We start from the raw sequence: 27,738 nt of genomic DNA, 5'->3' as shown, positions 1-27,738 counted from the left end.
TGTAAGGAACAGACCAAATTCAAACTTTCCACTTTTCATGAAACTAGTGAAAATTATGCTTATGAAACACTACAAGCAAAATGAAAATCAGTTTATAACAACTTCTAATAAACTAGCGTTTAGCTTACATGCTACCCTTTGATACGAACAAAAAAAACCATAAAACAAGGCTAATTTAAATGGACTGCATGACAATCCTTTGAACAGATGTTACCATCCGCTTAGTAAGCCTGACATCACACACCACCATTTTCGGGACCAACCAGTCTATCAGATGGCATACCCAAAATACACACTGTAAGATGTAAAATTCTCCAAAAAGGGATCCTGACCTTATCTCCAAAACAAAATACCAGACAGACAGCGGTTAATATTTATAATTTATGAAAACATTAATGTGGGAGATTCTTGGCTCATGCTTGGCTGAAAAGATGTGTTTTTAATCTAGATTTAAATTGGGCGAGTGTGTCTGATCCTCGAATAGTGTCAGGAAGGCTATTCCAGAGTTTAGGTGCGACGTATGAGAAAGCTCGACCCCCTTTGGTGGATTTAGTTATTCTAGGTGTTATCAAAAGTCCACATAAAAGGCTGTTTAAATCCCCTCACTATACAAGTGGAGACTTAGACCTGGTATTCCTTACATCACGACTTAACAAGCAGATAGACTGCTATAATTGAACAAGTTGCAAATCATTTTTGTAACATGAGGTATCTGTAATGTATGTATCAAGTTCACAAAAAACTAGATGCAGTATAACATGTCAGTGCATAGTTGAATCATGTAAGTGCACAGTAATTAAATAGCACCGTGATAAAGATCAATTAAACTCATAAAACAGGGTTTAGTGTTACCTTTCTCTCCAGGTGGCCCAAGTCTCCCAGGTCTGCCAGGTGCTCCTTTATCCCCCTTCTCTCCAGGTTCACCTTTATAATTACAAGACATCTATAAATTCAGTTATACAGTAACACGAGAGACTATGGAAATAGAATCAATGTCATTAATATTCTCTGTGTGTCGATCTTCAATAGTTGGGTTAAATGCTAAATGCAACAATATAGTCTTCAGCGTAGTACCTTTGAGTCCAGGAACAAGGATCTGGACAGAGCATGGTTCTTCTGGTATGTGCTGACCATATACTGACCTCATTGGCGTCAGGCTTAACCAATGGACCAACATGCAAACAAGCAGCTTTTCTCCGACCATACTGAAAACACATAGGGTGGCTTTTTTGGTACGATATGAATTATGGTAAAAACAGCAGATCCCAACACAACCCTCATACATTTCAACGGCTTGTTGATTGGAAAGTGTTTTATAATGTATCATTGCAATCACTCATGCACAGACAATTTCCTACAGATAGTATGAAATGATAATGTGAGCACTTATAGTGATTGTCAATGTTTATAGTGGGTGTCATGATACATAGAACACGAAATCATAATTTCTCAATAACCGAATAACAACTTCATTTCCACAGTAAATGGAAAAGTAAATGTAGCTGCTAAAAGAGACAAAGTGGTCTTGTGCCACGCAAGCGCAAACAAGCAGTACCATCGTCATACCAACAACACCCACAACGTTCCTCGGGAAGAAAAACATTTACCAAGCAAACACACTAAACACCACAACTGCCTCCTTCCCACACTATCCCATTGTCCACCTTCATTTCAAAGCTGATACGAGATAGTAAACATGCACACCATAAGGTCTCCCATAGCTGCTAACTATCACTTCTGAAGTGTTTAGCTGTCGTCTATGCCACCTGCAGTATGACTGTAGTGCTCAGACTTACCTTGTGATGAATTTCAAAGCCCTCTAAATAACAAGCAGAAGAACCAGCGTGTACATGGATCCGAGTGAGTTGATGAATGCCTGCTCACTGGTGGTCTCTGAAATTCTTCATCCCACGGACCCTTCAAGAAACAGGCCTGAGAGTGAGCAAGCACGAATAAACACAAAGATAAGAGCGGCTCTGCTTGTACTCCTCTCTGATAAATCCATGGGAAAGTGTTGGGGTTGTAACCGGACCGCTTTAAACACATACCACAAAATTCCATTAAAGGGATAGGTTTCCCAAAACTAGAAAATTCTGTCATCATTTATTCATCCTCATGTCACTCCAAACTTCACTCTTCAAGAGAAAGTGTTTTGAGGAATGTTGGTGACTAATTTACATTGACTTCATGGTATGGACACAAAAGAGACAATCCTCAAAATATCTTTGTGTTATGCACCAGAAAGAGATTTATAATTCATTAATGACATAAGGCTGAATAAATGATGCCAATTTTGGGAGTGTGTCATTTATACTTTTAAGATAGAAAAGTGTTGAATTTTAAAGAGATAGTGCACCCAAAAATCACTCTCACTCTTTAGTTGTTCCAAACTTGTATACATGTCTTTGTTTGATTGAACACAGAGAAAGATATTTGGAAGAATGTTATCTTTCCTATTATGGTAGTCAATGGGGTCCAAGAACTGTTTGGTTATAAACATTATTCCAAATATCTTTCCCTGTGCTCATCAGAACAAAGAAATGTATACAAATTTGGAACAATTCAAAGGCGAGGAAATGATGACAGAATTTTTGGGTGAACCATCCCTTTAAAACAATTAAACTATAATTTAATTTAAAAAAAATTGAGCATATAATACTTAAAAATGTAAACATAATATAAAAAAACATAAACGTTACACATACTTTAAGCTTTTTTAATTAAGATCAAACCCCTTAGGTCATTTAGAAACAGATACGCTGCAGTTCATGCATCGGCACACAGGGTGGCAGTAAATATTTGACTGCGCTTAAACAGGAAAATTTCAGAAAAGTGTATCGTACATGCTTGGCTAGTTTTCATCCAGAAAGTGACGGCTACGTATTCGTGTAATGCATTGCTGAGGAATCCAATAAAAACATGTGTGGAATATATATGGAACATAATAGAAATATAATAGTTTGTAAATAATATATAAGTGTATTATTAGTTATGTCCATGTAATCCATTTGTTATTTATGGCTCAGTGTAGACATAAATCAAACCAGAATCATAGAACACACAGTGCTCATTCTCACCGTTCCACTAGAAAAGCCACACACTTTTTCACAGTTTTATTTGGAAAGACACATTTAATTTTCACCTACAAATACTGTGAGTCACATTATTTAGATCGACATGCGCTGCTATTTATAGTCCCAGAACTAATAAACAAGCTAATAAAACCATTACGGTTTTATTCATTTCCAGTCTGCTGTGATTCTCTTGTCTAGTGTTGCTAAGGAATATCCCTCCCATGGTAACAAAACTAACATGATAACGCAGTGAGGGGGAAAAAAATCGATCCCTTGGTATTGAAATTGTGTTCATACGAATTTACAGCAGTTCTGTGGTGACTCTGAATGCAGACCTGGATCTTATTTGTGCACGAGTTGAATGATCTAAAATAAGGGTTATCGACCTTAATAGACCCAGCGACCGTCTGGGGGGGAGTCACTGGGTCTATTAAGGTCGATAACTCTTATTTTAGATAATTCTACACATGCACAAGTGTTTTCTGGGGGGGCTCTCGATAGCCTTGGGGGGCTCTCCATCGGCACATCCAGACCCCCAGTTTAAAAAGGTTAGATTTCATTTAAAAAACACTTCATACTTTCATTAGGATCATTGCAGTAACTTTATTACACTGACAACTGTGATTAGAAATCTTTAGGATTTGTTAAGATTCTGTGCAAAAGGCAAGCAGTGGGTGCTACATACATTTTGACATTGTAAATGTGGGTTCCATATGTTAAATACTGCAGTGTGATTTCAGTATTGTAGTTTAAAAATCTAATTTCCTGACTGTGACATTCAGAGTATGCCGCTCTCGATATAGCAACACTGACGCAAGTGCACAGAATGTAATATCGAATCTCCATTTCTGTCTTAAAGCTGACAATGAATTAAAACTCTCTGTGTGAATGAAAGAAAAATGCTTTATTTTATTTCAACGATCCCCTAAACCCCCTCTGTCGCATCTGACATCCGTCCCCGAAGCGGAGAGGACAATGATGAAGTCTGAGATAAAAAAAAGTGTACTGTTGAATTCTGTGCTCCTGCATTCTGCTTCACTAAGGCTAAAAGCTCTCTGTGGATCACAGCCCGGGAGGACGAAGCCTTGACCATCAGAGCATGACAGCCATAGAAGCCCATCTGACTTAAGGGCACCTTCAGACGGATGTCACTTGTGCTGTGTCAGGACCAGGAGGCTGGTAGGCATTTGGGCTGTCAGACGCAACAGCCATTCAACCATTTCAGCTCATTTAAGGGACTTATTTTCTAGATAGATTAGTGGATAAATCATGCAGTGCAAGAGTGCCAACTTGTACTTGTTAATCAAGGGATGGTTGAAATAAATCGAGCATTGAAACCTTCAAGCACAATTTCCTGGATGTAGTGATTCTAAATAAAGACATAACGGACAAGGGAGGTTATAATCAGCACGTATGCACTATAAGTGATTAATACTTATATGAAGTTTTTGCTTATGTTAAAAAACAACACAGTCTCACAGGAATTCGTGAAATTGTTACCCACCGTAATCTACTCATTCGTGTTCATCAACATAAATTTCCCCCTTTTTCCGAATCAGACAAGACAGAATTTTTGCATGTCACCCTGCACGCCTTTCCATCAAAATCACATTAATACGCGATATCTTTCATATGTATAAATATATATCAACGCAATCTGATGGGAATTCATATAGATTTTACAAGGTGGCTCATTGTGTGAATTCTTATTTCATTTGATATGATCTGAATTTTGACCGTGACGTTAAGTTTAGGGGCGGGGTTAGGGGAGCCATTTATCATTGCTTTGCCACATCGTGAAACTAGCATTTTTAGCTAAATTAGCCTTTGCGGCGAGGTTAGGTGTTGGTTAGCCAACTCCTAAAGTATTTGCGACGTCTGTTGATATCAGGTTAGAAATACATAAATGTACATCCACACGCGGTCTGTGTATTGAAATATTTCGTGCTGGTGAGACAAAAAAAGGTCGTGTTGAGTGACACAAAAAAACTAGGAACTTCGTGTTGATGAACACGAATGAATAGATTTACATTTCGTGACAATTTCACGGGTTGTAAAAAACACATACATTGAGATCAAATATAGTACATTTTAAAAACCATTACGAAAAATAAACAGTGTCCTAGTTTTATTGCTAATCTGTAGGTGTAACATAAGAAATGCATATTAATGCAACTTCTTTATTACAAAATAATCAAATTCTTTAAAGTGATAGTTCACCCGAAAATGAAAATTCAACTCTTGTCATTTGAAATCTGTTTGACTTTCTTCAACAGAACACAAAAGAACATATTTTGAAGAATGGTCACCGAACAACGGTGCTGCCCAGTGATTTGCATTGGTTTTATGTTTGTACAATAGCAGTTGATGAGTACCGCCATTGTAAAGTCAAAGACGAACAGTGAGTAAGTTGGATAAATTTGCTTTTTTAAGATAAAAAAATTCCCATTTGCCCTTTTTCCAGGGCAATTTATGAATAAATACGGTAACATTATGTAATCATTTGCAAGCTTTGTTAATATTTGTAAACATGTTATTATTTATTTTGTCATCAAGTTTATTCATTTTTATTATTGGGCTATTATTTTATTTGACAAAGTCAGTAAATACACACCTAAAATCATTTTTTGTGACTTGTGTTTGAAAAGAACATTCTGTGAAAATAATGTCTTGTTATCTTTAATATTGTCCGAGTGAGTCCATATATTGAAATAATCATTAAACTAATGGTGGAAATCACGATTAGATTTTGAGACTTTAGCCCGGTTTTCACCGACCGGGTCACATATCATTGCTTATGTGAAGGTGGATTTGTTCAACTGCGTGGCGTTTTCAAATTTGGATGAATTTTGTCTCGAGTTTTTACGTGAGCTGTCATTAGTTATAAACAAGCTTTATGTTTCCCAACACATGCACGTTATGTCACGTAACATTAAACTACGATAATAAAGCTGTTTATGGAGAAACTCCATATCACTGCATACAAGTTTTAGTTGCTAAGAAAGTTTCTTAGTTACTTCATCAAAATAGATAATTTTCGCAAAGTTTTGATGAAGTCGCGGCAATTTGACATTTAAAGTTCAGTCAAGATATCAGCCAACACATTATTAAGTTATAGGCTTATAAAAGTAACTGAGCAAGTCATGCAAATTAGTTGCCTTAATTTTTTCCTCAAACATTCAACAAACGCCTCTTTAAAGATTCAAACATAATGGATCATTTTATTCTTCGCACCTCTACATGACACAGGTCTACATCACAATATATACCTCGCCCTCACAGTTAGAGGCATATTGATGACATCCTATGAGGGCTATTTCAAGCAAGGAAGAAAACAAAACCTATTATGATAGAGAGTGAGGAATAAGCCAATACCTCACATGGTCATTAATACATGATATTATATTACCCCAGTTGCGTCAAATTAAAGATTAATATTGCATAGTTATTATGCAATATCTGTGGATGTTATTGTGTCATCCTCATCGACGTTTTAGCTTAAAAATACATTGTAATAACTTTAATGGTTCATTTGAAATGGTTCTGCAGTGTGACAAATTAATTTTGAGACGTACTAAATTCCAGCATGCATTATAATTACAATGCATTTCAGGTGGAAATAAAGCATCTCAACCGTACCCTATTGGGCATCTATCCATACAGTACACTCATTTTCTTCTAATCTATTATTATTATTTTGTTGCACGATTGTGAAGTAGCATGTGAAACAACTAATGATGTGAGGTAAATGTGTGTGTGTGTGTGTGTGTGTGTATTTGGTCCTGATATAAAACATGATTATTCACTGACAGCATTTTCATATTATTCAGACAGGCAGGAAATATCATCAGAATATCAATGAAGCCAAAGTCGTACAATCTCAGCCCAGCCACAATGCATGCCATGAGCTATTACACACTCACAGAAACCTTCATTTATTTCAAGACAAGCAAAAGAGGCTCTTTCATCCGAAATGCGTTACCTCCAAACAGCCAAACACACAGTCACACACACACAAACACAGTGTATATTGATACCTTGAGGAACTGTTTATCAGCCCGAGTTTATTTCCCACCAACGCGATAATGCTTTATTGTTGTATGGTAAACTTTTCATAGACACCTTACCGCTTATCTGATGACTTGACAAAAAATTACATTGCAGGGTAGACTTAATACCTAAATCTGGAGTCAGGATATTAGCTCCTGGTGAGCCGGTGAGAGATCTAGCCGACTACACTTTTGATATATCATTTCAGTAAAAACCTTCAGGTGAAGCTGATGAGTCACCACACAACATCACACAAATACAGAATAGAGATAAGAAGCAGAGAGAGGGCGACTATGAACATATGGAAAATTTGACATTTATTTCTTCTTAATAGACAAATGACTGTCCACTTCCTGACCCAAAACAAACAGAATGTTCTCTCATGTCAGACAAATGGACATTAAATGGTCACATTTGGAAAACCAAACAGAACTCCATCAATCACAGTTGACATGCACTTGGAAAACAGACCTTTTGGTAGCTTTCCTGCCACAGAGGTGCATGGATAAACATCAAAATGTCAAACCGGGGCCACGGTGTTACTATAAATTTGCTTATACTCCCTTTCCAAGCGATGGTTTAACTAAATCTGGCATCCAATTGTGTATCTAAACCCCAAACTTGATGATTGGCTCTTACATCTTTAATCTCCCCTCCAGAGGTAACAATTTTAGCAGGAGGATTGGATGCGAGAGGCTGACCCAGTATCGGCTGTCCTCCGCGTACGCTTTCTCTCACGTGTCAAATCGACACTCTACATGAATCTTTCCAGCGTCGTGCATCAGCGCTCCGACTGAGATAGATCATTTCTCGCAGGGCGGCGCATATTGCAGATTACGGTTGCCAGGTTACTTCTCAACAACGTTCTAAATGTGGCCTCACCTGCTTCGACCCAGGAATAAAGGAAAAATATCTCCGACGCAGTCTAGTTAGAGATAACTCTTCTAGCCGAGATGCTTTTTTCTAAAACACCGTAATGGATGGGGTGGCAGTGATGTGGAACTCTTGGGCGTTATATAGGTCACCACCCTGAGGATAGCTTTTTCAATTTTGGGACGATATACTGTATCGTGAGGGTCATCTCAAAGTGCATTGCTTAACGAAAACTTGGGGTTGTACTGCATAGCTGATGCATCAGTGTTTGTAAGCTCCACTTTGGGCAATCATGGATGGATCTGTTGATGCGAATAAATAATGTGGAATTGTGTAATTCAAAGCAAATTATAGTTTTGGCCGAGGATGTCTGGGGAATATAGGCTTTAAAATGTTCCAGTATAATTTAAAGACTGAAGCCAGGTAATCTGGGCTCTTTGACTCTTCTTTTACTCGCTCTCAGTGGAGGCACACAGGAAGGGGGGTGGACATTGGAATCTGTTCAATGGCTTGTGGGAGCTTGGGATTTCTCTCCTAAGCTGGTGACTGGCTGGGTGGTAGTGGAATATTACGAGCTCCAGAAGGCTGGCATCGCAATAAGCTCCGTCTAGGCACGGAATCTGAAATCGAACATATCTGAGACTGACTCACTAACACAACAGAGCAACAGTGAAATCCTTTACATCATGAAGGGAATAAAGTGGAAAATTACAGACAAACAGTAAACAACGGAACGCGAGTTTGAAAACACTTTATATTATATAAATATCGAAGTATGTTCGAGAACACAAAACAGCTTGATCGGATTTGTTAGGAATCTGTCCAAGTCAAAGGCCAGAAGAGGGGGCGGGCTCCTGTTGCTCAACGGGTTAACTAATTCGTCCAAATTGAATTCCGCTCTCTGAACAACGTTACGTCCAGGAACAGATCGGAATTCCATCTGATCAGTTAACACAAAATTCATTTAAGTCGCTCCCGTTCCATGAAGCTTCACTCGGGCTGTGGAGAGTATTCTCGCTTTAATGCGTCCATCTGAGAGTGCTTTGAGGATGATGGATCAGCCTATTTTCCAAACACACAGCTAATCGGATGCCCGCTCGGTAGATGTATGTGGATCACATATGCTGTCGATGCTCTATTCATACACAATACATTCTGTATATAAGTCCAGCCAACATGTTGGCGATGTACGTTGAAATGTTGGCGTACACAAAATGTGTATGTTTTAAAAAGGTTAAACAAACTAAGGTTACGACACAAAAAGACTTACAGTAGCCTTTTATTTGAAGATGCTCTAATAATGTTGTGTGCATGTTGCATTGGTGAGTGTATAAAATGAAGCTGGGCAATACTGGGGTTACGGATGAGACATTTGTAGTCAGAGCTAAAACTAGAACTACACCCCTGATGATAGGGTGCAGACATGTGAAAAATATCAGTCTATGCACATGTTTTTTTATTTTAAAAGAGAGAAAAATATGTGTGTTATGTATGTGACAAAAAAGGATGCACGTTTTTGAGGGGCAATATACTTTGTAGGATTTCTGTGAATTACAAACGTGCAAACCAGAAGCAATAATACCAAACAAATGGAGAAGAGAGGACACTTTAAAACATAAACAGTTACTCAATTTTATAGGAATATGGACTGTAATGGATGTGACATTTCACTTACCGGACTATAAAAACTGTGCTTTAAAAACTTTAATACGGACTTATTTAAACCACAAAATATTGACATCTGACCTATCAGTATTGTCAAAATCTTTGGCAAAAATGTGATTTGGTTTTTTGGTATGCTCATCGGGTAATGTATGTAAAATGGGGCAAAGTATCTGAACCTTTTAATGTATGTATTCGGTCAGGCCGGGAAGCAATTTGTCTCCTTTTCTTTTTAATATTTATATGGATTCTTTATCAAAGCTGCTTAACAATTGTGGAACAGGTTGTAGGGTGCGTAACATCACTATTAAGCTTTTGATGTATGCAGACGATTTGGTGATTTTTTTCCCCATATAGTAGGGTCAACTGTCTTCAACAGTTACTGATGATTTGCTCTCAATGCGGTCTAGACCAGGGCTAGTCAACTGGCCGCCCGCAGGCCAAATGCAGACGCCTTCACATTTCAAATAAGTGTAGAGACTTTTAGGAGTGGTGTGCTTTAAGAAATGCTCGCCCTGAGACGCCACATCCTTCAACACCAAAACGCAGCTTAATTCAATACAAAATTATATTTAGACCAATACTAAATAAAACGATTTGATCGGTTTTGCAACATTATAATCGGCAATCCACAGCCACGGCAGTCGGTTTGCGCACGTGTCTTGTGCCCTTGAAAGTAACTGCAGGAAGGGTACACCACGTGAACGGTTGTCTAAGATAAAGGAAACGGTGTTGTTTTTACTGTAGCATTCATTACCAATGCATGATTTAAAATGCTAAATTTACGAAACAGCTGTTCATCTCCCTCCAGAACTTCACCTGAAGATGCGATAATAGCGTTCAGTATTTTTCATAGATCGACTGATTCTTTTTATAAGATGCCGGTCTAACGTCACAAGGGGCAGGGATTACTTTTGTATTATTGTAATTATTAGCTTTTTTTACTTTCTAGATTTGAGTTTGATTACTTCAACCAAATATATTCATAAAATAAACATCTTCTAGAAAAAACAATGCCACCCAAATCTTGGATAAATTATTATTATCTTTGGCTAATGCATCAAGGAATATAAAATACAATTAAAAAGACAATATCGCTTTTAATTAAATATCTATACAAAAGGCTTTTGTATATATTTATACAAAAGGCACATGCAATATCTGACTGCATGTTTTAATGTATGATCTCAAATTAACAGCAACTAAAACAGTATAAAAGGAACAAAATGCAATAAATAACAGAAATAGAAAATTACAGAAGAAATGAGGATATGGACATTTATACTTTTAGAATCTGGCCCTCAAGGAAAAGTAGTTGAAGACCCCTGGTCTAGACCATGACATCAAATGCGAAGAAAAGTAACATAATGATTGTTAGAACTAAAGAGGACGGAAAATTGTCATTTCCTGGTTTCTCTCTTTATGATTCTTTTCTTAAAGTATGTGATGATGTTAGGGCATTATATAACTGGACCTGTCTGAAATAAGTGCTGGGTTCGTCAGAGTTGCAATTATACTATTTACAGAGTCTGAGAGTCTTCACGTACATCTGTACATAAGATTACGCAACATAGCAGAGCAGGTTGGAACATCAACAAAATCATCAGTCAGGTTCTTTTCTAGGCTGTGAAATAAATGGCGTTGTAGCTTAATGTAAATACGTGATTATGTGGATGTAGGTTTATGTGTATTTCTGGACCGTAAATGTCCTTAATAAAGAATTGATTGATTGATTGATTGTCTATAAAATATTACCATAAGAGACGATCAACAAATATTCGTAACAGATTCAATTGTAGTCAATGTGTGCTTTATTCTACTTTGAAGTCTTATTTTTTTTCTATGCACATATTTAATGTATTCAAATAAACTCATAGTTTTGGCAAACCACAGTGTGTCAGGGAATATTTGTTCAATACCTTAAAGGTTTAGTGCTTGGTTCTGTATACACCTCATAATATGATAGTTTAATCTAGCCTGCGGGGGCACCAAAAGCAAATATAGTTCAAGTATGCCCCTGGACATCACTTTCGGCCACTATTAAACTAACCCTATGGTTTGATGCTTTTATTCAAGCTGGAAAGATTAAACCTGTTCGGAACATTCCCAGATCTTGCTGTAGTAAGATGAATCATTAACTGGCGCAGCCCTTTTTGACCATACACATGAAAACGCGCTAAAATGGCTGTAACTCATGAATTCTTTGGAATACAGACCTACGGAATACAGACCTCTCTTCTTCGTTTGAAATAAGAGAAATAGCAAACTATTGTTTTATTAAATACATCGAAATAATTACGGATCAGCACCAAATTTCACAAGTCAAAGTCCCAAGGGTCACCAAGTGTTGTATCAAGTTTGGTCTCGATACAGCAAATGTTGACGTGTCTAAGTGTTTTTAGGTGTTCTACCACCAAATTCCACTAGTGGGCCAATAGGCTTCCATTGGTTTTAATTCTAAATCTGAAATTGGATCAGATGTTTTTTTCACTTTTCTTTACTTTCCCAATTAACATACACAATGGAAAAGTACAAAAGCACAGGAACGTGTCAGCAAAACAAGAAATTTGTATATAACTATACTGTAATCTAAGTATTGTTTGAAACTATTTTTGATGCACAATCATTCATGAATCAATTATCATTTATAAACATAAACACTGCAATATAAATCACACATTTTTCTATTCAGCTTTTCACACAAATTGGTTGCCTTTTATTTGTCATGCAAACGTTTGCATGACTGTGATAAACAAGCAATTTCACAAAGGCTCTTTTGGACATATGTGTCCCTCTGTAACAATCCTTTCACAAGAGCTTCCTTGGAGAATAAGGCAATAAAAAAACCCATGAGATGTGTTCAGCGTCCAATCCACACTTCCACACTGTCACAACAAGCTGCTCGGCAGTCTAAATACTGTAATTGGCAAACAGGCTTGTTTATCAGTCATAGCTTTCTGCAACTCACCATATTGACACGGTCGTGTAATGCAAAAGCAGCACTTGTTTCACACCCAAATGTGCTGAATTGAAAGTCTACAGGAAAAAAACTTGAGCAGCCTGCGGTCAAGGAAAGCTTTTGCAGCGGCTAGCGGGTTTTAGGAAAGGCAATGTTAATGTGAATTATTCATCAATGCACCAATACGGACCAACATGCTTTGGATCAATTTCGTTACATTAGACACATGCAGCAGATAGACAGATACGTGTGAAGTTCATGAGTGTGAAAAAAACACGTAAGAGTGCAATGTTGTTACTTCTGACTCAAGAAACAGCCAGAAGTCACTTGAAGGTGGAAATTGGGGCGTAGATGGAGTAGGAGGTGAGGAAGGAGATGCTGTATTTTCTGATGGCACCATTCTGACAACACTGTGGTGGAATAAGATGAAGGATAAAGGTGCTCCGAGCAAAGGGTGGGCTGAATTGTTTATGGTAGACGTAAACATGCTACAGTACTCGTACCTGCCACAGTGTGTCCTGTTATAGAGCTGTATTACAACTGTAATCTGTCCAGTCCACTTTGTTTGTATCTAAAATGATTGTAAATGCATCTAAAATGATTTGTTGGCATTTTTTCAATGTATGTGGGGCATTAAATATGCAAGGAAGTGTAACTGTTACGAAAAGATTTATGCATAAAACCAACATAAGAACCCCTCAAACAGTAGATTTCTCTTTTTTTAACTCTTTATTTGTTAAAGAGCCATAAATACCTACAGGTCAAATAGGTCTCCAAAAAAGAAAGAAAAGTGTTTTAAGAGCGTTTTTTGTCGTCCCCTTTTTTTAAATGACTCCAACAAATCTGCATTTGTACGTGAACATTTTGATACTTTTTGCTTACTTTGATTAAGTCCAAATAGCAATGGGCAGGTGATGAAAGTGCTTGGCTGAATTTGCTTCGGGCGCTTTAAAATGGTCTTCAAGGCGTCTCAATGAGCTCTTGAATTTTGATATACTTAACGTAGCCCTCAATTCAAAGTCTGCCGTTTGATCTGTAGTGAAGATGACTTTTGGGATTTCCCAATTGTATAACCGGGTTTAATCTGTGTTTGGGAAACTTTCTGTCCTCCCAGATGCAAATTAGTCAACATCCTAGGTTAACTTTCACTGACAATAGTAATCCTTCATTCATCATTTCAAGTCTAGGACAAGACTTAATCTGGCTCTAGGAAATGAGCCACTTTGTCTAGTCACAAAATACTTTATTGGCATTTTCTAAATGAATAGAAAGTCAATGAAAACAAGAGTCTAGATGACACAGACTCACCCTTGGAGCTAGAACGGCATTCTTACATTACACCGTTAACCAGTCGAAGAGCTTTTCTGACACAGTACATCCATCAAGACATATAGTACTAAGCAGACAGAATTGTCTGCGTTGACGGTAAACTAAGCAGAGGCCATAAATTCATCAGCACCATCACCACTAATGCCCAAAGAATCACATTTTCCTGATGAGTTATGAAGGTTATGTCATCTAATAAAGTAAACTCACTTTAACTTCTGATAAGATATACTGTACAGGCCTACAGTATACGGTTGGAGATCCTAACAAATATCTGCTCCTACTTTCTAGATAATATCAATGCCACATATAGTCCTTGCGATATGACACCAGGCAAGTTGACTGTAGTGTGTAAAATGTTACACACTACAGTCACATAGTGTGTAACATTGCAGCGTCTAGACGAACTTGAATCAATAGAACAAAATATCAGTTTCATTTCACAGTACATGACATTTGCCTTCACGGGATAGAGGTTCACTGTCAGGTAATCTGTTTTATTGTAAAATTGTCAATAATGAAGAAAGAAACTAAAAAGTTAAAAGGATAGTTCAATCATAAATAAAAAAAAGAAATGTGCTCACCCTCATGTCGTTCCAAAGCTCTATGACTTTGTTTTTAAAGATATTTTAGATATTTTAAAGAACGTTGCTAACCAAATAACATTGACCCCTATCAAGGCACTGAGACATTTCTCAAAATATCTATAAAAAGTCAACTTCTTTATACTTTTTGAACGTTATTAGATTAAACACATTTTTTGTGAAATATCCCTTTAACAAGGAATGAGTATAGTGACCTAAAATAAAATCACGTTGGGTCAGATGTTAAAGGGCATGTCAACGATTTACATTTTAACTTGGATCATGTACACTTCTGTATACAAAACATCTGTTATATTTTCTAGGTACGAGACTCATACGTTTATGCATGGAGTTTCACAAATCTTTGAAGTTTTTCCTCTTGATTGAACAACATATTTTCAATTCTTCAAGCCTACTATTACATCTATAGTGGGCTGACAGATGAATTATATTTTTTCACAATAGTGGGAAGAGGGAACGTCAAAGATGTTTGGGAAAAACATATATTTTTCGAAGAGAATAGTTTTTATTCCATTCTGTTTTGAAAATCTGTCCAAAGAAGAACACGAAGGTATAATTCATATTCAGATAGCCTGATAATGAAGCGGAGTCCCACAAGACCTGGAGATCTGGGCCCAACCCTCACACCACTCCTGAACATCTCATAAATACATAAGCAATCTGCTTCTCGCTCGAGTTTAAACTATGCCGTATATAATATGACCTTCAGGAGCGTAGTTTCAATAGGCAATGAGGTAGAGAGTCTTTGGCAACTCCATGATGCTCATATTTTATATATCGTGTTAACCAGCGATGAGAAATGACCAATGGCATTGGTCATTACAATAAGAGCAAGGGAAAGTAGTTTAACAAAAACCATCATCATCCAAAAGCCTTTTCAAAAAACTATTTTCTTCAGTTACAGGGCATTTTTTGCAAAAGTACATCTATTTCCTGTGATTTACGATTTTGGATTTCTATAAAACATCAGACTTCTTAAAAACAGCCTGAATGTCTGACGTTTAAGTACTATAAAATATGAAGTGATATCCCGAAGGGGTAAATGTAACGGCGTTGCTGTGATGACAAATCCTCAGAAATAGGAACCAACTTCATTTTGTGAAGTGAGCCATTACATCTGAAACATAAGAAACTGAGGGCTTATAACCTGACATGCGATCGCTTGGAAACTCTTTTTCATCTGGTTTTTAAAATCTATTTGCCCTGTGACAGTCTGCCTATTCTTGCACATAAATATGAATCAACTTCTTCCTTTTTTGACCCATCAGTAAGTACGAGCTTATTTAGTTGGTATGATGAACACATATTTAAACAGCCCTCCTCTTTTCACTTCGCTATCTACGTGCAAACATTACATAAGACAATCGTAGCCTCGGTTTTATAGTACTATACCCTTTACTTACGCCTACCTAAAGGCACACGTTAAAATGCCGCTTTCTCAAATGACTGTCAGTTACAGCCTTGTCATGTGAGAGTAAAGTGTGTGTATAAAATGATTAAAACACAATTACATACAACCACGAGAAATGCACAAATGAAGAGGGCATTCGCCAGGACAGAGGATGACAACAGACCGTATTGACAAAAGCGCTCAATACATTATAATTCACTTCACTGCACTCCTGCTTACTCAGTGATAATATAATGAAGGTCAAGCAATTGTTTAGGTTACAGTTGGGCTGTAAAGGAAATATGTGATGACAGACGGGTCTTTTCAGATGCCACATGAGGGGTGGCTGGAGATTAAGTAGTTTCAATGTATAGCTCATTTTCAGGCTGATTTTATTATCAGTTATTATTACCGGAGCAGTAAAACCCATTTAGAAGACTTTCGTTTCAGGAATCGATTTGCGTGCTGGGTGTCCCTCTGGTCTGATCTAATTGAATTGACAAATGTTTGCAGGTGCGCATAACCACTTCGAGATCAATGAACTGCTGAGATCTAGAAAACGAAAGATATTGACTGTGGCTTGTGAACTCAAAGTTCACAAACTAATACAGTGTGTTATTTCCACGCTTTAAAACATATCAGGTATATAGCAGATAATCTGGTGCAGCCAAATGCATCTGAAAACACGCACAGAGCTTTAAAAAGAATAAGAAATGACTACTGTCCTCATCGATGTTGTTAGCTGCGTAAAAAAATACAAACATTGGACACAAATAAGCTACATTGTTTACGTTTTTGATTCAATGAAATAAGAACTGGGCAGCACTAAGACCCAGAGGATGGCATCCTCTCTGAAACTAGAAGATCGTGGTTATCAAAGCTGCAAGTTTTGCATCAGAGCCCTATAAAAAGCAAGGACCCCGCAGCCGCCTATCAGTGAAACCCGTGAAAAATTGCCGTCGCTAGCGGACAAAGTATCCACCTTTAAAGATGACTCGTTTGTGACAGTGAAGCCAGATAATCACTGAAGAGTGATGGAAGATAAAGCCTATCTTCTTACAAAACTTCTTGGATGCTCTATTGTGTTTGGCAACTATTGCTTGCGTGTAAGAAGAATGCATTTCTTTCTTTCTTTCTTTCTTTCGTCTTGAAGACGTTTGAGAAGTACAATGAAACGGAAAGATACCTCCGCATATATCAAACCGCTGAGGAGCGTCGGTCTGGAAGTGACAGAAATCATGAAGCGGAGAAAATTCGGCATTTTTAAAATGAACTCTATAGGCAGAGATATACCGCACTGAGAGGAGAACTATAGGCTTACGTATGTCTTCTGGCATGGAGCGCATCGGTCACAAGCCAACACCTGCACATTTCGAGCCGGTCTTAAACAGCTCGACCGGCGCCAATGTGACTTTGATCCCTAAAACTGACGAACACGATTCAAGTTTTGCTTTCCAAGTGACGCTTGCGTTAGTTCTCGGCGTTTTAACTCTCGCCACAGTATTAAGCAATGCGTTCGTCATCGCGACTATTTCCCAATCGAGGAAGCTCCAGACACCGGCGAACTTCTTGATCGCGTCCCTGGCGGTCACGGACCTTTTGGTGTCGGTGCTCGTAATGCCTATTTGCGCGCTTTCCACGGTCACTCACGAGTGGACGCTGGGGCAGATTATTTGCGACATTTGGCTGTCCTCGGACATAACCTGTTGCACCGCGTCTATTCTTCACCTGTGCGTAATCGCTTTGGATCGATACTGGGCTATAACGGACGCGGTCGAGTACGCCAAGAAACGTACCCAAGCGCGCGCCGCGGGGATGGTGGCGACCGCGTGGATCATCGCCATCTCGATCTCTCTGCCTCCTTTTTTCTGGCGACAGGTGAAGGCAGGGGAACTGACCACCTGCACGGTGAACACGGACCACATCTTTTACACCATCTACTCCACGTTCGGGGCGTTCTACATCCCCACGCTGCTGCTCATCGCGTTGTACGGGAGGATATACGTGGAGGCGCGGAAGCGCATCTTGAAACAGTCCCCCAAGAAAGCGGGGAAAAGACTCACTTCGGCGCACTTGATCACGAATTCGCCAGCATCGGTGGCTTCGACTTCTCCCTTGCATTGCGGACGGCAAGATCTTTGCTCGGACACAGTCTCCCTGAGCAGTGACAATCAGATCAGAGTAACTGTGTCTGACTCGCTTCTAGAGAAAAAGAGAATATCGGCTGCGAGGGAGAGGAAAGCCACTAAAACGCTGGGCATTATATTAGGAGCCTATATTGTTTGCTGGCTGCCGTTTTTCATTTACACGCTGCTGCTTCCCCTCTGTCCGTCCTGTGGGTTTTCTCCAGAACTCTTTGACTTTTTCACATGGCTTGGTTACCTCAACTCATTGATCAACCCAATAATATACACCATGTCGAACGATGACTTTAAAAAAGCTTTTCACAAACTCATAAGGTTTAGATGCTGCAGACGTTAGGACGATAGAAATAAAATAGGTTTATATGGGCCTCGTTTGCAGATGCGTAAGCGGGATGTTCGTTCCATGACTTTGGATTTCGTAAGTGGCAGCTTGTTGTCGATAAATAATAACGCAACATTGTGTAAAAAGCAGCATTGTCTTTATTTCTTATGTGCAATTAAACATGGTCATTGCCTAGAGTCTTATCATAAATTCTCTATATAAGTTGGGCAATCGATTTGCTTGTGTTTAAATTCAGTTCTTCAATTCTTCCAGTCTTATGAATTATTAAACACTACCAATATTTGCACCACTCCCAGCAGAGCATGGCCACCTTAATTCGGTTTCTAAAAAATACCCACTCATAAAATAAATATATCATAATATATAACATATTAAACATATAAATATACACATTACTGCATCTGTATTTTGGTTGCCATTATTCTGTCAGTGCTGCAAATGAGAGTGTTATTATTTTTATGATGAGATGACAGTCAAAATGTATATTATGGACACATTTGTACACAATACTCTGTACAGCAGCAGTAAATAAAAGTTCAAGTACTCTGAACCTCAGGCCAAGTAAACCGACCAACATTAAGTTGTTGGCATGCATAATTTGCGCAAAGGCTAAATAGATGCACCTTCTGCTCCATGCACTCATAAGTCATGCAGTACTATCTGTCACTTGGCAGCGTGAGAGCTCATAGAGTAACTGAGAATGACACGTTTACCCCAGGAGGTGAGTTATACGTCAAAGATGCACCAAGAAAGAGCTGAGATATCGACTTATCATGCCCATATGGAGGTGACATCAACAGACGCCAAAAAAAAAACAGGGCAGAATCACTGCACAGCCACAGCACTGCAAAGACATTTCATATTCCCAACGATTTAGTTTACCACAATAAGCCTGAATGTGCTTCAACGCTGTCCGCATATGTTCCAATCATTGTAAAACCTTTATTTAGTTAATATCCGGCAGTGCACTCCCCTAAAACCGAGATATTTTTATTAAAAATGTGCAAGAACTGTATATGGATATCACAAAATGCTGACATCACTCTGATTTTTAGACTATTTAATGTCTGGTGAAGTAACGTGTAGAGAGATTTTTTATTACAGCTTAATGCAATAAGCATAATCATTTAGCAGCAAATAACTAATGAACTCTGAAAAAAAGGATGTTTCCGGAACACACCGTGATCAAAGGATTAGTAGAAACATGTTGGTCTCTTTGAGTTCTGATTGAGACTTCTTATAGGCTTATTAGTACAAAAATGATAAAAAAATTAAGCTTCTTTTGGAGAGGTATTAAAATAATTTGCCTGTTGGTAATTAAAGCTTTCCTTTGCTTAACTGAATAGAAACTTGATTGAGGTTAATATTTAATATGCAAAATAAGAATTTTCTGTCTCAAGTTTTGGTTGTTGATTATTATTTTTCTTTTCATATTTTAATTTACTTCAAATGAAAGTTATTATTTTTCTTTTCATATTTTAATTTACTTCAAATGAAAGTAATTGGATTAAGTAAATAAAGTTTGCGGAAGAGTTTTTTCCCCATCCATATCCTTAATGTCCTCTGTGGATGAAACATCAATCATAAGCAAACACAGAGACACTCATTTGCAGGCGTATGATTACCACATGACTTTGATAACATATGACCTTGGCATAATGAGCGACATAAAAACGTTCGGGCATAGATTCCATGCTTATTGAAATTCACACTAATTATTGGAAAGAACTCTTTCATATTGTAACTGTTTGCTTCATTGCACCTTGACCTTCATTAGACTCTGGTTTTCAAGGGTATCAATTGTGGGAGGTAGTCTTCCATGTCTGATGAATGAACACCAACTGTTCCTTTGCTATTCAAACGCATGTCAGACTGCCGTGCAATTACAGTTAAGCTTAATTGTGACAAATGGACCATATGTTTGATTCTATGTTTTATCATGCTTTTAATGATGACGTTTAACGATGTATTCCAGCATTCTCACATAACACATCCTATTGTCCAATTGAGTTAACCGTTCCAATTTATTACCAGTGATGTGAGTTTATCATTATTAGATGGCTCACGCAAAAATAAAAACACTTCACCCGAAAAGGAACATTCTGTCATTTACTTAACATCGTGTGGTTTTAAAGCCATATGGTGTTAGATGGAATAGATAAACAAGAGAGAGAACATAAAACTAGTCTTCTGAAGACATAAGACAACTTTGGAGAGTAGACAACTGTTTTAATCTGATAAAGTCTTGTTTATGTTTGTTTGCGTTCAAACATGGCACCCCAAGACATGTCAAAAAATGTTTTGTGTCAGTAAACCTGGCGAATTTAGACATCACAAAAAACTCAAATAGGATTTTTGAAACTCCACAACCCCTACTCCATTTCAACGCACGAGAAAGAACAGCCAGAACATTGTGCCAAACATCTCATTCCGGTTCTTTCGAAAAGAAAAAGATAACAGATATAGCTTTTTTTATTGCACTATTCCTTTAAATCATTTCGCTCTTCATACCTCCTCCTATCTCATGATTTTTCACCCGATTAATTTAGGAAACACAGAAAAAACAAAGCTACAGATGGCAATGTCGTCATGCCAATCACAAATCTGTCTTTTTCAGTCATTAATAAATATCGCATTTTCTCTGCATTTTAGTCATTTGACATCGTTCAACATCTACGCTGTACGCAGCGAGACATTTAGTTCACACACATGGTGATGGAGAGGTTATGCCATTCCAAAATGTGCTGCACTTTTTTGTGCCTTTAGCCTTGTGAACACACAATCCTGAAACACTGAAGTTGTTCCCATGAAAAATACAAGGAAAGGCAGCTCATTTTCTGCATGCCGAGATAATAACAACACCAGAAAACCTGTATTTTTTAAATGCCATTCCTTGAGATTGAAGGATAACCATGTTTACTTTGTTGGAGCTGCTTATTACGAGTTTAATACCGCACTAAGATTGTCAACTCTTTTTATTTACTCCTCAGGGTGTTTTTCTTCACATCATCCTGGGATTATTCATTTAACAAAAGGATATTATTTTGCGAACTGTATTGAGTTCGAAATCAAGTCTTTTTGTCGGGAAACATTAAGGCATTTGCCTTATGAGTTTACCAGAGGCCAGCATTGATCCATTATATTTTAACAAGGTCCTTGCAGCAATCATCAGCACAGAAAATGTCAAGACAAAACAACATTAAGTTTGATCTAAATTCTCTCTTAAATTCAGATGAATCAGACCTCTGTGATTGAGGTCTTCATCTTGCCGTCTGACATTCTTACGCTTTAAAGAAGGGAAACCGCTCGGTAACACCGGCATCTTTGAAGTGACACTTCGTGAATGCCATGCTTTTCAAGCACTTCTAATGATAATTCCACTTTTAAAGATTCTGTAGCATTTTTCTTATCTTTCTCAAGGGTATTTTGACATTTGGAATAGCACACATCTTTTCTCAAAGGAGCAGAGACTTTGCAAATAGAGAGTTATATAATTTTGCTAGAGTCTAGCCTGTCTGCTGCTTCACATTTATAGTGATTATAAAGCCATTTTGTCTAAATTAGCAAATTAGTGCTTCCCTAGAGAACGTCATTCGTTGCACTTGATTAGCATCATTGTTGCACAATACAGCGAGATGAAAATGATGATGATGTTTGCTGGGACAAATGGTAAATGCAGAAAGTAAACAATGTTTACAGATGAAGTGTGTCATTTCAGTCCTATGAGCATAAACAGCAATGCAAAAACAGTGAGGACAGGTTTCAGAGTCAAGTCTTAGCTTAAGCCAGGACTATGCCTAGGATATTTAATGTAATTTTATTCAAATGCCATACAAAATAGCATTACTGGTGTTAATCTTGAAACAAAACAATAGCACAGACATATATTCAATGTTCATATATTAAGGCAGCTCTTATACTTATTTTTGTATTGGGACTAGCCTTAAATCATTGTATGTAGAACAGGCCATGAGTCTTTTAAATACGTGTATGGTCTTCCATTGGTTGGACAAACACAAGACTGGTTACATATTAAAATATCGATAAAGAGTCAGAATGACTCTACAAATTGCTTGCTTGTATTTGAATTGCATATTAAACTGGGATATTCTCACGAAATCTTGTCTTTCAAGTTGTCAAAAATGATTTTTTTAGCATCAAAAAATTGCCCTTTTAGGCATTAAAAAAAAGAGCACACTTATTTCAAATATAACCTTCAAAATCTCATCCCAGTAACAGCGTAAAAATTTCAATTCAATGTTTTATATAAAAAAGAGAGGCCATGATGTTTAAGCAACTTTTTATCAATCTCACCTAATCATACATGAATTAAACGTTTTCATAGAGAATTATTCATTTATTGAAACATGGAAAACTATCAATTAAGGTAATGATGACCAATATTGCTGTGTAAACAGTTCAACAAAAGAATATTACATGTTTTACTTAGATAAATATTAACAAATATTTTAACCTAGAGGCCATTAGCAAGGTACTGGCATGTGTCACTTCAAACTAAAATCAAACTTAATGTAAAGATCTGTGTCTGTGTGTGTGTAAACGGTCCTTTAAAATCTTACGGAGGATGAAAATATCAGTCATGGGCACTTCTTTTTCCAATATTTCTTCCTATTTATTAAACAATATAATTAAACATAAATATTCTGTTAAGAACATCTATAGAACACACAATTTTTAAATATTTAAATTAAGCTATATCATTAACTCAGACATAGGTGGACAATTTACGGTAAAATGAGATTGCTCAAATTATTTTTGTGCAAGTTGGAGAACAGAATTATTTTCATAATGCTTTTTTGTGTTACTGAATTATATGTTTTATATTAAAAATCATTACTGACATGACGTGTCAAAGATTTTGTAAACATTGCTTGTGTAAGAAAATAATTTGTGCACAACTTGACTTTACGTTTACATTTATTCATTTGGCAGACGCTTTTATCCAAAGCGACTTACAAGTAGTTTTTTACAGTGGCACATTACTGCAGAGCAATCCAGGGGTAAGGTGCCTTGCTCAAGGGCCCTTCAGTCATGACCTGCTGGCACTGAGATTCGAACCGGCATCCTTCTGAAACTTTACATCAAATATTAAATTGTTTATTCTTAAACATATACATATAAAATGTAGAAGGTGATCCTCATGATCACATGATGATCCTTTAGCACTGATGGTTTGGATATGTCAGCAGTAACGTTTCAAGTGTCTGTGCATCACCACAGAAGCAAAGACACTTGATAATGTGACTGGCATAACTGAGTGGAATTTAAGTGCATCTCCCAATACTTCAATTAGGAGCACAATACAATTCAATTGTTGATTTTTACACGTTACATTTTCTCCCTCCAAACAGTACACACACGTAAATGTGCATCCATTTCAAGTCTACAGAGTACGGGTGAGAGCAAAAGTATGCAAAAGATGGTTACTGATGTAAATAAAATATAATCTAGCCATGACAAATGGTAGAAAAGCTGATGGCAAATTGTGCATTGGTATAAAGATAGAATGGTGCTCCTTTTGCAGAAGAGTCCTGTCCGTTTTGAGTTTTTTCTTTGGAAAAAAAGTACCATTTGTTCAGGGTCATTTATAACAAATCCACAATAAACATGTCTATTCTTCCATCGTATCATAGGAAACATCGCAATACTTCTAAAAGCATTTTCAAATGATGTCCAAAATTTGATATTTCCTCTTGGGGAAAAACAACTGTGCCATTCATAGATAACACAGCATTTAATACAGTATGTCACAGATTTGAGGCGTGCTCATTTAAAGCGGTCTTAAGATCTACTTTAGTAAGCATGCAGTGTCTATGGAAACATATTCCGCCCATTGCAAAGTGTTGTATTGTTTTGCTGCCGACCGATGCTGTTTTTGTGCTCATGTTAAAGCATTAGCGCTATCTTACGTAACGCTGTTTATACTAAAGAAAACCCCATGGGATGATCGAACAGAACATCAGAATTAAATGAAATGTGATGGACTAAACAAGTCCATAAAAGTCATAATGTCATAGCTGTATGTGAACGGCTCATTTGGTCAATGACTTGGTTTAGTCCTCGTATAGTTGATATCAACCCAGCTATACAAATCTTCAAGGACACACTTGCCACCGGAGTGCTAGCAGCAAGAATCACATTTGAAATTCTTTTATCCATAGCACAGAGTCATTACTTCTTGTTGGTCTGCTGAAGTTTCCTGGGGGCAGTACATCTCAGCTTTTCACAGCCCATATAGATTTAGAGTGGCTTCGTCGGGCACGATCATAAATATACTGCTGGAGAAAGCATTTTGCCAGGCTGTCTGATGGCTTGTTTAGAAACGGGGAATTTCTATGATATCCGTGATTCCTTTCTGAGTCATGGAGATGTCAGCCAATGGTCACTGCAACAGCATCTATTATGTTTCTCATTTTCAGAAACAGATGGCCATATTCAGGGTAATTTCCACTGCTTACAATTCACCTTGCATGTACTTTAGACAGCCGGCCATTTATCTCAGCAGTCAGAGTTGCTGTTCACTAATGGATATAGCGGCATTTTGAAACCGTGGTTCAATGACTTTCCTTTTTAAATATGACAGAAGATTGAACATGTTTTGCATCCCACACTGTAATTACTGAATGTATGTGTACACACACATACTCGTATATAAAAGTGTATACAAGCAAAGCTATTTCTAAAATAAAGCTGTTTATTTTTTATTATATACACAACAATGAGTTCGTTAAAATTTGCCCTCTGGTGGTCTTAAAACACATTTTGTTTTAAAACAAAGGGGGAAAAATCTTGTACCTGCTTGTGTGGTATTTTCAATTCTTGTATGAAATATCGAGCTATAACACAATTGATTTTCGTCCGTCTTGTCCACTTTTGCAGACATGAAGGGTTCAATCAATCAAAGCAAAACCTGAGAAAACTGAGCATGTTTGGCATTGGAGGAAAGCTATGTTTAGTTCTGCCTCAGTCTTCAGGCAAAGCAATACCAAAGATGACCTAAAGGAGAAGCCTGGAGCTGCAGAAAAAGTCCATGTGTGATCGGCTCAGTGCTCCATAAGAACCGGTCGCATCTGCCAGAGATGCTGCCCGTCACACATCATAACCGAATTATAATATAATGATTTTCCTCAAAATAGCTCTTAAGGAGCTTTTCTCATTGTACAACAGACAGCTAGAGACACACCTGAATGCGGCATACATTACCTTCAATACTAAGCAGACAAAATTCTTTAAATTTAGTCAAATATAAATGACATTACACAGATATAAATCCAATATAAAACTCATCTAAGGGAATTTAGTTTCAACAACTCGCGTTTCAAATGCATAGCTCGATGGGTCATATGTATGCTGTAGGGCACGGGCAAAATAATGAGAGTCGTATCCGGGGATTATGACAGTGGCAATCCAGTCACCCACTGTCATCCATCAATATAAATCTCTGTCAGAGGACATGCTGAGGAGAACATGGTATCGCAGGAGAGATGTGCTGACTCTAGACAGTTCCTCAGCCAGTCACTCTCTCCAGGTTAATTGAAGTTCACCCTTTTTGATTGGTCACTGATGGAAGTCATTAGCATAGGTGGGAAGGTCAGGCCGCTTTGCATTTAAGCTCATTTTTACCGTTCTTAATGGAATCAGGCTCGATGATAGTAAAACATGAAAAGTACGGACTCTCCTGACTTGTGAGTGTTGCTGGTATTCTCTGAACAGCAGCCAAGACTTGAATCAAAGAACTCGGACCTTCCACTGGACTGCAGACTTTTTAAACGTCAAATCTGATGAGTGCAGTCGATATTATTTTCCCTCTAAATCCACATTATGAGCAGAAAGGAGAACAACTGGTTTGGGGTATTAACACAAATTATGCATGGCCCTTGAATATCAGAAACCATGACAACAACATTTTGGTCTACATGACTGCACACAGATTATAGTCTGTCCCTCGTAAGGATGCAAACAGAATACCTAGGATCTGAGAAATCTAAAATGGTAACCATAGTTTCAACTGAAATGCCATAGTTACTGCAGTTAAAGTGATAATGTGGTATTTGCTACCATGCTATAAACAGCTCAAAAAAAAGATCTGTGAACTTACATTTTCCACCTATTTCCAAATAAAAATATAATTTGTTTGTTTTTTTAAAACGCTCCAAAAGAGCAAAAAAAATTGTTATAGACATATTTTCCGACCTTGAATACCAAGAAAACAAGTTAATATTCATTAAACTACACACTGTTTTTACATACAGAACGTTTTAGAAGAGTAAAGAAAGATTAATATTTCATGGAATAACCATGATTTCAAATTGCTTGTTGGATGAATTGATGTCAATTCTGGGGTGTGCTTTTGTTGAAATTCAAGATACTGGAATGACCACAATACATGTGGGAATGCTGATTCAAGACAAATTTGAAGATGTCTCCTATTCTTCTGAGCTGTAATGCATATATAACTAAATCAATTATATACATAGTATAGCATATATAGCAATATAGTATTATTATTAAATAATTCTAGCAAAGGGTGTAACTGCATATTTTACAGATGGCATCGTAACCAAAATAAAATAGTTTAAAGTAATATTTTTAAATACATCAAAACCTCAACCAAAATAAAAATATGCTGGGTTGTTTTCTACCCCTGGCTGGGTAACAATTGGACACACAACAAAAAATAAAAGTATTGCTTGTCCTTCTGAATCGCCTCATTTTTTTGTCATTAATCATTATTATTAGTATTTTTGTCACTGGGTTTTCCAAGAATCTAACCAATAAAACAACACAGTATTTAATCAATTAAAAGGAAGAATGCTTTTAAAATTTCCCAAGAAACAGCAAATTTGGACATCAGAGGTTTCAGAAAGACTGTGACAACACATACTTGGGTTACAATGCCCCAGCGTATGTTCATATTTAACCCCACATTTACCCAGCCATGGGTAGAAATTGACCCAGCAGCTCTCAGAGTATGATAATAAATGTTTCAAAGCATCTTTGTTTGTGGATTTATCATTATTAATACATTTACTAAATTTTTTGAAGACATTTAAGACAATCATGACGATCAACATTTCTATTTCCAAATGGCAGTTAAGCCTTATAAATATTTAAAGCCACGCTTCTAGATGTAATTGAGGAAAAATGCCTTTAGGAACACCTGCAAAATGAGCAGCTTTATTCGAAAACCTTAATAGGTAAAATAATTAAAGTGTGCATCTCCTTGGGGTTTTCAACTAGTAACAAACGGCCACGAGCCTGTTCTCATTATCTCTTGCAAGTTGGAAGTTC

At 37.3% G+C, this 27,738-nt stretch overlaps 2 protein-coding genes across 8 annotated transcripts in view; one reads left to right on the top strand and one right to left on the bottom strand.

The window, feature by feature from the left end:
* colec11 (collectin sub-family member 11) overlaps positions 1 to 27,738 on the bottom strand; it is a 50,983-nt gene that overhangs the window by 4,401 nt on the left and 18,844 nt on the right. For 3 of the 7 annotated variants that reach the window (XM_079458821.1, XM_079458818.1, XM_079458816.1), the window contains exons 2-5: positions 4,579 to 4,659; positions 1,797 to 1,917; positions 1,075 to 1,205; positions 853 to 924 (exon numbers count right to left, since the gene is read on the bottom strand). In XM_079458821.1, coding sequence (XP_079314947.1) covers positions 853 to 924; positions 1,075 to 1,204 — 202 coding nt within the window. In that variant the 5' untranslated portion in view covers position 1,205; positions 1,797 to 1,917; positions 4,579 to 4,659. Of the gene's footprint in view, positions 1 to 852; positions 925 to 1,074; positions 1,206 to 1,796; positions 2,014 to 4,578; positions 4,660 to 27,738 lie in introns of those variants that run through there. The other 4 variants (XM_079458819.1, XM_079458817.1, XM_079458815.1 and 1 more) reach the window with 2 other exon arrangements.
* On the top strand, positions 17,263 to 18,420 carry htr1b (5-hydroxytryptamine (serotonin) receptor 1B; the record flags this gene model as incomplete). The annotated part of the gene is made up of 1 exon (XM_079457820.1): positions 17,263 to 18,420. One exon carries the CDS (start codon positions 17,263 to 17,265, stop codon positions 18,418 to 18,420), a length of 1,158 nt encoding a protein of 385 aa, XP_079313946.1.

This window comes from Barbatula barbatula (genome assembly GCF_947034865.1).
Source record: "Barbatula barbatula genome assembly, chromosome: 6".
Taxonomy (NCBI): Eukaryota; Metazoa; Chordata; class Actinopteri; order Cypriniformes; family Nemacheilidae; genus Barbatula; species Barbatula barbatula.
Note: the sequence above shows the minus strand (reverse complement) of the source record. Positions and strands in the feature narration are given on the sequence as shown.